Source organism: Myotis myotis, unplaced genomic scaffold (genome assembly GCF_014108235.1).
Source record: "Myotis myotis isolate mMyoMyo1 unplaced genomic scaffold, mMyoMyo1.p scaffold_m19_p_5, whole genome shotgun sequence".
Classification (NCBI taxonomy): Eukaryota; Metazoa; Chordata; class Mammalia; order Chiroptera; family Vespertilionidae; genus Myotis; species Myotis myotis.
This window is the reverse complement of record NW_023416357.1, coordinates 80,713,871-80,726,863: the sequence shown is the minus strand read 5'-3', so window position 1 is coordinate 80,726,863 and position 12,993 is coordinate 80,713,871. Positions and strand designations below refer to the sequence as shown.

At 52.2% G+C, this 12,993-nt stretch overlaps 1 protein-coding gene across 1 annotated transcript; it reads right to left on the bottom strand.

Annotated features, from left to right (window-relative positions):
- Window positions 1-514: 514 nt before the first annotated feature.
- GNB2 (G protein subunit beta 2) lies at window positions 515-5,668 on the bottom strand. Its single transcript, XM_036307963.1, has 10 exons — window positions 5,509-5,668; window positions 3,114-3,259; window positions 2,850-2,888; window positions 2,637-2,743; window positions 2,260-2,323; window positions 2,014-2,176; window positions 1,853-1,919; window positions 1,371-1,572; window positions 1,068-1,284; window positions 515-987 (listed from the first exon to the last, which is right to left on the bottom strand). Exons 2-10 carry the CDS (start codon window positions 3,168-3,170, stop codon window positions 881-883), a joined length of 1,023 nt encoding a protein of 340 aa, XP_036163856.1. The 5' UTR covers window positions 3,171-3,259; window positions 5,509-5,668; the 3' UTR covers window positions 515-880.
- Between the last annotated feature and the right edge of the window lie 7,325 nt (window positions 5,669-12,993).

Sequence of the window (12,993 nt, the reverse complement as noted above, 5' to 3'; positions counted from 1 at the left end):
GCTTCTGCATCTTTTCTTGGGGAGAGTGTAGGAGGAAAATCAGAACTGGGAATTCAAAAGAACTGCGGACATGGTGTGGTTCGTCAGTCTGAATGGAGGGCTGTGTGTGTTTAGGAGGAATAAATACATACAACCCTGCTGGGAAAAAATTCCTGCCTATGACTCCAGCTTTGGTCTGAGGAAAAGTGCAATTTCCTCTTGGGCCCCCTACCCCAGTGATGGCGAACCTTTTGAGCTCGGCGTGTCAGCATTTTGAAAAACCCTAACTTAACTCTGGTGCCGTGTCACATATACAAACTTTTTGATCTTTGCAACCATAGTAAAACAAAGACTTATATTTTTGATATTTATTTTATATATTTAAATGCCACTTAACAAAGGAAAATCAACCAAAAAAAATGAGTTAGCGTGTCACCTCTGACACGTGTGTCATAGGTTCGCCATCACTGCCCTACCCCCGAGCTGATATGCCCTACCCAAAGTAAAGAAGACACAAGCAAGAGGAGAGACCAGGTACAGAGTTGGAATTGGTTCCTTTATGGAAAAACTGAAAATATAATAAAAATTAAAATAAAACCAGTTTTAAAAAAGCCAGCCCCTGGAGTTTCTACCTCCTGCCTCTGACCCTCCAGGGGGATGAGGCCCTGACCCCAGGGCAGCTAAAGAAGGAGGGCTTTCTGCCTCTCTTCCCCCATTCTATTCCCATCTTTATTTCCACAGTGGGGGCCCCGGGAGGAACCAAACCTGGGTAGGGGAGCAGGGACCCAAGGCCCTATGGCCAGGGGAGGGAGGCTCATGTGCCCCAGCCCCAAAGCTCCCGGCCTGTAGTGTGGGCGTGGGCAAGGCCCCTCCTGGCCGGGCCCAGTTGGGGTTGGGGCTATTAGTTCCAGATCTTGAGGAAGGAGTCCCAGGAGCCTGTGGCCACAGCCATGCCGTCATCTGTGACCCCGAGGCAGCTCACACGGTTGTCATGGCCGGCGAGGACACCTGTGAGGGAGGGGTACATCAGAACTCATCTGGCCTGGTTCCCTGTCCTAGCCTATCTCAGCCCAGCACCCACGTCTCACCTGCACGGTCGCCCTTCATGGCATCCCAGATGTTGCAGTTGAAGTCATCATAGCCAGCAAGCAGCAGCCGGCCACTGCGAGAGAAGGCAACAGAGGTGATGCCGCAGATGATGTTGTCATGGGAATACATGAGGAGTTCCTGGTCCGCCCGCAGGTCGAAGAGGCGGCACGTGGCATCATCAGAGCCAGTGGTGAAGGCATAGCCGTTGGGGAAGAACTACAGGACACAACCAGAGTGGAATAAGGGCACAGAGCAGGGCCAGAAGCCTGGCAGAAGGGCCAGCCAGCCTGCTCAGAACTTACAGCCACAGCATTGATGTCAGATTCGTGGCCAATGAAGGTCTGTCGGCACATTGAATCCCGAACATCCCACAGCTTGATAGAGGCATCACAGGCACCTGACACAAAGGTGCGGCCATCGGGGGCCAGTGACAAGGACATCACATCCCCACTGTGTCCAGCAAAAGCCACTGTCTGCTGGCCTGTCTCAATGTCCCACAGGGCACTAGCGAGGGGACAGGAAGAAGAAAGGGATCAGAGAGAAGGGCAGAGAGGACTCTTGCCTCCCTACCCCTCCACCATGTGAGCCCAGCCCTGACAGCTTCCAAGGAAGGGGCATCAGGAGCCACTGACTCACAGAAGCCTACTCTTGTCTCCCCACCACAGGAGGAGCCCAGATGTTCAGAATAAGAGCTCTGCCCTCACTTGCTCAGGCTGTGTGTGCTACATGCTAAGCACTGGGGCAGTGTTCCCCCAGGCAGGAAGTGTGGGTGACAGGGCCTCACCAGGTGGTGTCCCCAGAGCTGGTGATGATTTGGTTGTCATCCAGGAAGCGGCAGCAGGACAGGTACCCTGGGGGAAAAGGCTGGTCAGCCAGGTCTCTAAGGGAGAGCAGCATAGCCCCTACCCCACCAACAGCACCTATGTCCTACCAGGCCCCCCTTACCAGTATGGCCAGGCAGCTCCCGGCTGACCCTGACATTGCCCTCACGGGTCTTGAGGCTGTAGATGGAGCAGATGTTGTCCAACCCCCCACAGGCTACAAAGTTCCCTGAGGGCGCGTAGGCACAGGTCATAACCCAGGAGGAACGTAGCGGGATGGCATGGACCTAGGGAGGAGGGGCAATGCCCAGGGTCAGAAACCAGGCAGGGCCTGCAGCCCAGCCCCGTCCAGCCTCAGGATCACCTCTACCTTGTTGGTGGTATAGCTGTCCCAAATGATGAGCTTCCCATCCTGGGAGGCGCTGACCAGCAGCCTGTTGGAAAGTGGCAAGGGAGAGACAGGGGTCAGGGTGTGAAGCCCCCTCTGGAAGGACACTCTTACCAGCGTCCCATCTGGTGGGAGGCCCTTCTGAGACAACTCCCAGCAACAGTCCAGAAGTTCCTGTCAGTATGGTCCTCTTTCCCATCCCCTCAACATATCTGGGAGTCACAGTCTTCCCAAACATACAACATGGGCATCGTGTTCATCTCCCTAGATCTGCAAGGCTGCCCCTCACTACTCCAACTGCCTGCTATAAACTCAGCCCAAGGGCAAACACAAAAGCTCAGTCCCAACCACGCACACACCTTGAGTCTGTCCCCCAGTGCATCGCATAGATTTTTGCCAGGTGCCCACGGAGGGTCCTTCGTGTCCTCATCTGGATTCTCCCCACTGGGTCCAGCCCAGCTGTGATCTGGAGGTGGAGGCAGCCAGGGTCAGAAGGCAGAGCCCACTAAGCGGCATGCCTCAAACCCTTGCTCCTTCCCTTAACCCCAAGCCCAGCACCGGGTTCATCTCACCTGGGTCAGTGTTGAATCCCCACATGCTTTTCGGGCATCCTGTAATATATAGCAGAACCAGTCAGAGAGGCAGAAGATGAGGGGGGAGGGGAAGGAAAGAACACACGAGACGGGAGTGGAGAGGGTAAGACAGTAAAGGGGTAGGGTACACCCCACACATAAAGAACACCCCCTCCCCACCCAGCGCGCGCGCGCACACACACACACAGCCGCCGGGCCATGCCCATTCAGTCCCACCCGCAGCTCAGCCGGCCAGGCCCTCACCCGGATCTGGTTCCGGAGTTGCTCAGCCTCCTGTCTCAGTTGCTCCAGCTCACTCATGGCGCCGGGCCCGTGGGGCGGGGTTGGGGGCGGCTGGGGGCCGCGGGAAGGGGGCTGGGGGAGGCAGCTCCTCGCCGCTGGCCCGAGGCCTGGGGATGCAGGGCAGACGTCAGGCCCGAGGCCCCGGGGAAGAAGGGGGGAAAGGCAGAGTTGACCAGCACAGGAAGGCGTGAACGCGGGGCGGAAAGAGGGCGGCGGCGGTGGCCTCGGCCTCCCCAGCAGAACCCGGGCCTCTGCCGCAGGAGATGTGGCCTAGGAATAGCTGACTTCCCCAATCTTCCTCCCGCCCCCCGGAAACGAAGCGGGAAGTGCAAGAGGAAGCGCAGGGGAAACCCCTCCCTCGGCAGAAGCCCGGGCGGGTTCCCGCGACAGGAACTGGGGGAGGGAGGGAGGTGAAGGGGGTGGAGAGTCCCTTCAAAACAGACCAGGCGTCCGCCCCGCCCACACAGGCACCACCCAACTAGCACCTCATTTTAAAAGGGGCGGTGCCTCTTTAAATGCATCCCCACAAGCCGCACACCCTCCGCACACACCCCCCAAGCTTAGACTGGGGAGGGGGGAAGACGAGAGGGGTCAGCTGGGCTGTTCGTGGGGTTGCCTAGGCAACCGTCACCCGGAATGAGAGCATCTCATTGGTGAAGTGTCCCCACCCTAGCCCGGTTGCCAAGGCAACCGCATCCCAGGCAGAGACCTGTAGGGTGGGTGACCCCACCCCCGACCCCATCGCCCCCGCCCGACCCAGCCTCCTGCTCCTCCCCAGAACCGGCTAGAGTGGCTGTTGACAGGATTTGGGAAAAGCCAATTGGGCGCTAATAGGTTCGGGATGGCTCACCCCGGATCATCCTGGGGCCGGCTGCACCCCATTAGCTGCCCGCCCGCGGCAGGTGGCGGCGAGGGTGGCGGGGAGGGCAGCCTCCAGCCGCTGCTCCCGCCAGAGCCGAGGCCGCCCGCCCGGCGCGCTGCGGAAAGCCCGCGGGAGCCGCTCACCAGTAATTAGGGCTCCGAGGAGAGGGCTCCCGCCCTGAGGCGGAGCTGCTCTCTCCCAGGCGCCGCGAGCGGCGGCCCCAGGGCGGCCTAGCCCTGCGCCCTCGACACCCCAGCTCCCAGTCCGCGGGCTCATCACTGGGGCCCCCGGGGCCCGGCTGGCTCCGCTCCAGGGCCCAGAGTCCTGCCCCCCCTTCGGGCACCTGTGTGATCTGCCCAGCACCCTGCGCCCGGACGGCCCGGACGTCCTCCGCCCTGCTCCCACTTCCCCCAGACCGGGCGTTCCTCTTCCCCCTGACATCTCCCCTCGGCCAGTTCAGCTTTCTACGCCAGTGCCAGGGGTGCCCCCCGGGAAAGCGGGGAGGGAGCAGAGCCCCCCCCCCCCCAAGCTCCTGACAGAGCCCCTTCCTCCCAGCGGCCAGGAGCCCGGGCCGGATGGCAACGCCAGAGGCCAGGGCAGAAGGAAGCCGGCCCGGAGGAAGCCGCTGGGGGCGGGGGCGGGGGCGATGCTCCCGGCCCTCAGTCCCAACAACCTCCAGGCCCCCTCAGGGTCCCCCGAATTCTGGGCACACACAGCCGGGGTCGCAAGGAGGAACTGTGGTGCCCCCGCCCCCGCAAGTCTGGCCAGGCGAAGGGAAGGGGACGGGGAGGGTCCCGGATCTTGCAGCTCAAAGGCGCAGGCCGGCACCGCGCTGCGAAGCGCTGTTGGCCTGGCCCTCCTGCCCCCACGACCTCCATTTTGCCCAAAAGAAATCTGGGCAGGGGGCGGGGGCTCCCGGGAGCTAGGCTCGGGGTGAGGACTGGTAAAGGGAGCGGGGTGCCGAGGACTCCCTTCCAGTTAATGGGGCCAGAAAAGGGGCAGAACCCAAATCGAGGGTAGGATCGTGGCGAAGGGAAGGGTGGCCTCGCGGCCTTGCCTGCCTCTCTGAGGGTTCTGGAGTTTTGCAAGATGAATGCTGCCGGGGGTACGAAATGGGAGGGCACGAGGGGTGCTACTCAGGGGCAAACTGGGGAAGGGGAGGAGGTAGGGGGCGGAACGGGGCCTAGAGGAAGCCCCGATTTTGTCCCCCACTTCTCAGGGAGCAAGAGGCAAGCGGAGCCCGGGTGGGACCGGGGGTCAGGCAAAAGGGGCCTAATGGTGCAGGGAGGGCGTGCATTATTGGAGCGAGGGTCCCCAGTTCCCCTTCCGGGTTTAGGAGCTACAGGGCCAGAGGAAGGGAGGGGAGGTCTGGGGAGTTACGTCCGCTCCCAAGAGGCCAGATCCGGGAGACGGAAGGAAGAAAGGTCCCCACCCCACCCCCCATGGGAATTTGGGGCTGGGGGGTGTGAGGACTCCTTCTGTCAGCGCAGGTACCTGTGGCGGTGGGACTCTGCCAAGGGTCGCTGGAGAAGCGCGGGAGGTCCTGTCTTCCTCCGCGGCGGAGGCGGCAGCGGCGGCGACGCGGATGGATTTCCTCAATCACCCCAACTCAACCGCCCAGCGCTGTGCTCCCCAGAGCGGAGGGATCCCGCCTGCCAGTGACGCGGCCGTCGCCGCCGCGCCCAGGGCCCGGCTGGGCGAGACCAACTACTTAGTGGGGGGAGGCCGGAACGGAAAACACCATTTAAGGGGAAAAGATTGACTCCGTCAAAACGAAGCTATGGCTCCACACTATTTCGACGCAAAACAGACCCAAATTAATGCTTGGCTTTCCGAAAAGGAGTAAGATATCCCCCCGGGGGCTGAAAGAGGTGGTATCGGCATAGGGGAGGGGGAAACCGCTCTCTGGTCACGTGACCTACACTCCCGGATTGGGTGGCTCCAGACTGGGAAGGGAAGCGCCACGCCCCGCTTCTCTGTTTGACCACGCCCCCGACCGATGAGACCACGCCCCTCACCAGGAGTCGGAGCTGGGAGATCCTGACCCGCCCAGGAGTGGGCCTCCTGGAGGCAGAGGGAAGGGGCAGCAGTTCTGAAAATCCCCGAGCAGGAAGAAATGGGTCTGCTGTGGGCCCTTGGGAGCTGGGCATGCCGTGGGAAGGGTCTTGCTGAGGCAGTTTCTCACCAAAGTGGGCTTTTGTAGAACTTTTTACAGGTCTGCATGACACTGTATTAACAACTCATATTTATTGAGTTCCATGCTAACTTACTTCTCACGAAAATACTATGGCGTTAAGTACTAGCATTGTTTCCATTTTATAGTAGCAGAAGTGATTCCTAGGACTGCAGAGTAGAGATATGAACCAAGACAGCTTTAGCGACTTTACTATGCAATGGTAACACTAGTCTCTCCATGAATCCCCCTGAAAGGGATGAGACTGTAAGTATAGGCCTGTTTCCACCTCTGTAAAATGAGAGTGTTTACAACTACCTGCCCTGCAAGTCACCTTGGATTGTTATGAGATCCCCATGGATTTTGAAAAGGCTTTGGAAAATTCAAGTATATGAATAGCCTTCATTGAATCCTCATGTAATTTAAAAGTAAAGTATCAAAACAGACAGTTTTTATTTAGCCTCTATTATAGGCATTAAAATAGTTTTCAAAGCACAAATTTTAAAGAAAATAAGAAGAAAGTCACATTCTTAGTTATGCACAAATTCCATTTATGTGAATCTACCAATTTAGTGATATATTAGCAATAGGTAATAGATGTCAATTTAATGTTACAACTTGGAAGGGTAATTTACTTACCGGTAATTTACTTCAATTTTCTCTCAATCTACAGATGGGCAAAGTGACTTCCCTAAAGTCACTTAGAAAACTAGCAGCCTAGGACTAGAACCCAATTTTGTTCATCTCTCTAGGGCATCTGAAATTGCTTCCCCTCACTTTAGTTTCTGTGCTAATATGCTTCCCTATTTTAACTCATTTAGCAAATATTTATCGAATCTGAATGATCTATCAGGCACTGTCCTGGGCACTGAGATTACAACTGGGAACACATGCACCCCTCTCTGTGTGCAGGGAGCTTGCAGTTTATAAAGGGAACAGATGGTAGATAATTATTTAAATAACAATAATCCTGGAAGTACCACTTACTAAGAGCAGAACATTTGAGAAGGGCCACATTTGAGAAGAACGAACAAGAAGTTTTTTGTTGTTGTTGTCTTTAATCCTCACCCAAAGATATGTTTTATTGACTTTAGAGAGGGAGAAATATCGATGTGAGAGAGGAACATGGATTGGTCGCCTCCTAAATGCACCCCAGCTGGGAATCAAACCCGCAGCCCTGGGTATGTGCCCTGACAGGGAATTGAACCAGAGACCTTTTGGTGTACGGGAAGGCACTCCAACCAATTGACCCATACTGGCCAGGGCAAGAGTTTTAAGTTGGGATGTATTAGGTTTGAGGTATCTAGGAGAGGTGCAAGGAAGAATGTTCAGTAGGTGGCTGTCCAAACAGGTCTGAGGCTCAGCAGAAGAGTCTGGGTTGAATTAGATCCTTCGGAGTGACGTTTTAGAGCATATGAAGTCATAGAGGTTCGGGGGAAAGACAAGATGGCCCGAGGTCAGGCAGAGGGACACAGATTGCCAAAGGAGAAGCCAGAGAGCTAAGAAGAAAATCAGGAGAATGTGAGTTTTGGAAACCAAAAGAAGAGAGTGTTCCAAAAAGAGAATGATGAATGGTGTTGAATGCTGCAGAGAGATGAAGCAAGACTGGACTGGGAAGCGCACACAGGATTGAGTAAAGCAGAGGCCACTGGTGACTTTGCCGGAGCATTTGCAAAGGATGTTCTGCTTGCAGTGGGCTGAGGGTGAGTGAGAAATGAGACAGTGGAGACAACCAAAGTGACCAAGGCTTTGGGAATCTTCGCTCGGAGGGTGTAGAAAAGTGAAATATCAGTGGAAAGAGAATGTGGGGTCCAGATATTTGTGTTTTGATGGGAGCTACTAGAGCAGCGGTTCTCAACCTGTGGGTCGCGACCCCTTTGGGGGGTCTAACGACCCTTTCACAGGGGTCGCTTAAGACCATCGGAAAACACATATATAATTACATATTGTTTTTGTGATTAATCACTATGCTTTAATTATGTTCAATTTGTAACAATGAAAATACATCCTGCATATCAGATATTTACATTACGATTCATAACAGTAGCAAAATTACAGTTATGAAGTAGCAATGAAAATAATTTTATGCTTGGGGGTCACCACAACATGAGGAACTGTATTAAAGGGTCAAGGCATTAGGAAGGTTGAGAACCACTGTACTAGAGTTTGTTTAAAGGATAATGGAAAGGACGTGTGGGTGAAGGTGGGTGAGGGAGGTGAAGGATTCAGAGAGGTAGGGGATGACCAATGAATGACCAATTTCTCTGAGGAGACAGAAGCCCTAGAGCACATGTGGAGAACCTGGCTCTGACAAGTAATGAGGCACTTCCTCCTTCCTCTGACTGTTCTTTCTCAGGCTTCTTGACCTTCTTCCCCTCCTCAGGGCATTCTGGAAACCTTGTTTGTGTGGGGTTTTTTCCCCCAGGATCCTGACTTCAGCCTCCTCTTCTCACTGTCTGTGCTATTCACTGGTGATGTTATCTATTACTGTGATTTTAACTACCCACTAATTGCTCATAACTCTCAAACCTCTGTCTGCAGCCCAGATATCTTTCTTCATGCCTCGGTGTATGTCTGACTGCAGACTGAATATCTCCATCTGAATGCTTATGGGCAGTGATGTGCTAGCGTCAACTTGTGCCAGCTCGGACCAGCTAACAAGGTCCCGTTGTGTACCTCTCTTCCCCACTCCTCCTTGCTCAGGGAAATCATATTTATTGTAGTAACTTATAATCATCACGGTGGACATATTTACACCGTGGAAATCAGCAAATGTTTCAGTCAGGGCTCCTCTTTCTCAAAGAGCTTATTGTTAAAACATTTACTACACACCACTGTTCTCAGACATCTCACATTCAATATATTCAAAACTAAGTTTATCTTCTTCTACCCCACCCCAGTCTACCCAACTCTACCCTGTCTTTGAATCTCTTGGCCCAGTTAACACCATCCACCCAGGAGCTTCTCACTTCCTTACTGCACATATCCAAAGTATGCTCAACTCGTTAGTACAGTCCAAACTGCTATAACAGAGACTTCAGGACTGTGGGGACACCTCTGCCATCATCAACACTTAGCATCCATCTCTGTGACCAGTGTGGCCCAGGCAGCTTCCACTAGCATTGAGATGAGATTGGGGTGGGGGATGGGAAGCACAAGTGCTTTCCTATTTAAGGACACCACTAACTTCTGCTCAGAAGTTGGCCAGAATGAAGGAAGGCTGGGAAATGTAGTCTCTAGCCATATACTGAGCTAAAACATTATTAAAAAAGAAAAGGGGAGATGACTATTGATGTAAGGCTAGCAGTCTACACACTGGTGGATACATCTTGTCAATGCTGCTTCTTGTATATTTCTTAAATCCATCTCTTCTGCTGTATGCCAACTGCTATTCCCTTGATTTTTGCCTATTTCCTGGCCTCTAGGATAGTCCCTCTCTAATCAAACAACCAAATAACTGCCAGAGATATCTTTCTAAAATGCAAATTGGATCATATAATATGGCTGTTCAAAACCATGTGACAGTTCCCCATCGATTTCATGAGAAGGACCGAACTCCTTTGCATGACACGTAGACTGGGTCCTGTACCCTCTCGATCAGAATGCCTTCCATCCCCATTCCAACTCCATTTCCTTGTCAGCTGGGAAAATGCAGGTAATTTCCTCAGGCTTAGTTTCAGTATTGTCTCCCTGACCACACTGTTGTTTGTGCCTCACTGCAGTGCTGGCTGCATTCCTATTTCAGCCTTACTGGGTTGTTTATTTCTGGGCACTTGCCTCCCCTGGCTAGGGGTTCCCTATGAAGCCAAGACACTTGGTTTATCTGGTAGAGAGCTGAAGGAGAGCTCACCAAGCAATGAGCAGACCCTCATAAGAGCCAAATCATTCCCAAGGTGTGGGGTCTGAGGGTCCTGGTCCTACCATCTTTGATGTCATTACCAGGTGCTCAGATTTGGCTTTCCTGAATGTGCACCTGTAATGTGAGAACTTCCAGTTGACTTTATTGAATTAACCATTTAATCATCCATCTTCCAGGATAGACATTAAACCCGACAAGAGTTGCATAAGTTATATAAGCCATTTTATTCCCAGTGTCTATCAAGCACCTAGAGAACATCTATGAAATGAATAGAAGCATGGCAACATTTCCCCCAGGATCAATACTTTTCACAGTTCAAATCTCAGCTGTCACTTACCAGCTGAGTGACCTGGGGCAAGTCACTTAATCTCTCTATGCCTGTTTCTCCTGCAAAATGCAGGTAATAATTGGGTCATTATGAAGACTAAATTACTCAATATTTGTAAAACATTAATAACAGTGCCTGGCACATAGTAGATGCTTTGTGTTTACTAGATAAAAATAGAGTTCAGGCCTGGCCAGCGTGGCTCAGTGGTTGAGCATCAACCTATGAACCAGGAGGTTACAGTTCAGTTCCTTGTCAGGGCACATGCCCTGGCTCAATCCCCAGGGTATGCAGGAGGCAGCTGATCAATGATTCTCTCTCATCATTGATCTGTCTATCCAGCTATCTATAAATCTTTCTTTCTTCCTCTCTGAAATCAATAAAAATCCAGGCATGAAAGAACTTATCTTTTGCTACTTTTCCAGTCTCATCTCTCCCTGACAGTGGTCTCTGCCACCAGCTCATATCCAACCCTCCTTTTACACTGAGCTCCACATATGCCAGAAATGTTCATGTCTCTAGACATCTGCACATGCTATTCTCTATGAGGAAGACCTTTCCCACTTTGTTCACTAGTGAAGCCTATTCATCCTTCACAATTCAGTTCAGACTTCACTTCTAGAAGCCTCCCTGGACTCTCAAAGACAGGAGGCTCCTCCCTCCTTTAGGCCTCCATTTCATCCTATTTTCATGTATGCCTGAGCTCCCTGCTACACTCAAACTTCCTGAGAGCTGGGATATATAGTATGCATTGCAGCATTCCCATGCCATGCACAATGCCTGCCACATGGTAGACACAAAAGATGCTTGTTAAATCAATGAATGGATGAATGAAATATATTACTCACCTTTACCTTAACTACTTCCATAATATAATAGAATAGCATGTCAGATCCAAGGACAAATGAAGACTGGCCACAGTTGACTTGGCCAAGTCTAGTCCTGTAGTTAGGCAACTAGCTTTTCAATTAGCTTTTCCACCAACCATCACAGGAAAATTCACTTATCATTACCAGATAGCGATGTGCTAGATTTCTAACTTATGAATAATGACATTAAAGCCTCAAAAATTTCCCAGGGACATTCTTGGGACCCAACATTTACTGAGTAGTCTTACATGCCCAGCTCTTAGCTAGGCACTTGATTCTGGCATCAGATTAAGTCCTACAGCTGTCCTACAGATGGGAAGAGTGAAGCTTGGAGAGGCACAGAAAGGTGTTATGATACAAAGTCATCTGTCAACTGGCTGATAAGAGATGTGATTTCTAGTCCTGGCTCTTTCCCAGTTGGCTATGTGACCCAAAACAGGGGTCCACCTCTACATCCATGTACAATCTAGAGTTGGATCAGTAAGGTTTCTCTCAACTGGGGAAGTTTCTGAATGTGAGTTCCAGACTGGGGTGGGAGAGAGGGCAGTAGGAACTGACAGGTGAATTTACAGAAGAAGTGAAGAAACATCATTAAATACCAACAAAAGGAGACGTGAAGGCCCTAAATAAAATTACTTTCCCCTCCAGTGTCCCTTTAATTATCACTTCAGCATTTTGAAAGATGAAAACAATGCAGGCGCTAGGAAGTTAAGGGGCTCGTCCAATTCATCTGGGCCTCAATTTATAGCAGCCAATGACTGACCAAAGGTCGCTCAAGAATATTTCAATTTCCCAGCTTTTGAGTAAGCTATCTCCCTTATAGCTCATCCCTCCCACTGAAGCCTGGACTCCTCCAATCTGGGCAGCCATGCCTAGACGTGGAACCAACCCTCAGCATGTGAAATACCCAGGTTGCCAGGGGTTTATCTATGAACCAACTCAAGCCATCTGTCCTTCCAGAGTGGGCATCTGGTGAGCAGAGAACCTTCAGGGGCATTCTCCCATCACATAGTACCCTCTCCCTCTAATCGTAATGCTCCCCAACCCAAAACAAGTAGGTGGAAGTGCCTCCAACACACAGATGCATTCACATACTGACACATACAAACACATGCATACAAGCACACACCTATACACATACTCACATAAGAGTCTCACAGCTGAAACAATGCAGGCACCTTCACCTTCACCTTTGCTATCAAAACTGCTGTGGAGGTGGCTTCATGCCAGGAGCCCAGAAGAATCTAGGAGCCTTCTAGTTGTTTACTTGTTAAATATCTTCTGAGGAGAACAGATGAAGATAGAATAGGGAAAGGAAGCTGAGGCGGGGCTAGCTGAGCACCATGTATGAATGCATACATAAGTGTGCCCAGGCACCAAGGGACAGACAAGGAAAAGAGGGGCCATCAGGAAGACAGAGAAGGTGAGACACCCCACTCCCCTACATTTCCCTCTCCTCCCCCGCCCCTACTTCTCCCCCCCTCCCCTTATCTCATTCAGGCCTGGGTATGGCAGAACCTTTCTCAGGAACCTGAGGGTGGATGACTCTCCCAGCCTATGGCACCCTCTCCTTGGTCCCAATTTAAAAAGTAAGGGAGCAGCCCTGGCTGGTGTGGCTCAGCGGGTTGGGCATCATCCAGTGCACCAAAAGGCTGGTGGTTGATTCCCAGTCAGGGCACACGCTCAGATTTCGGGCTCAATCCCCGGTAGGGGGCGTGCAGGAGGCAGTCTTCCGCTCTCACATCATGTTTCT

What these genes read in the sequence shown, in the direction of transcription:
- GNB2 (XM_036307963.1), bottom strand. Translation starts at nt 3,170, where the DNA reads ATGAGTGAGCTGGAGCAACTGAGACAGGAGGCTGAGCAACTCCGGAAC. An exon ending in ACAGCTATACCACCAACAAG is followed by an intron (nt 2,177 to 2,259) that starts GTAGAGGTGATC and finishes CCTCCTCCCTAG; the next exon opens with GTCCATGCCATCCCGCTACG. An exon ending in AGCTCTGGGGACACCACCTG is followed by an intron (nt 1,573 to 1,852) that starts GTGAGGCCCTGT and finishes TCCCCTCGCTAG; the next exon opens with TGCCCTGTGGGACATTGAGA.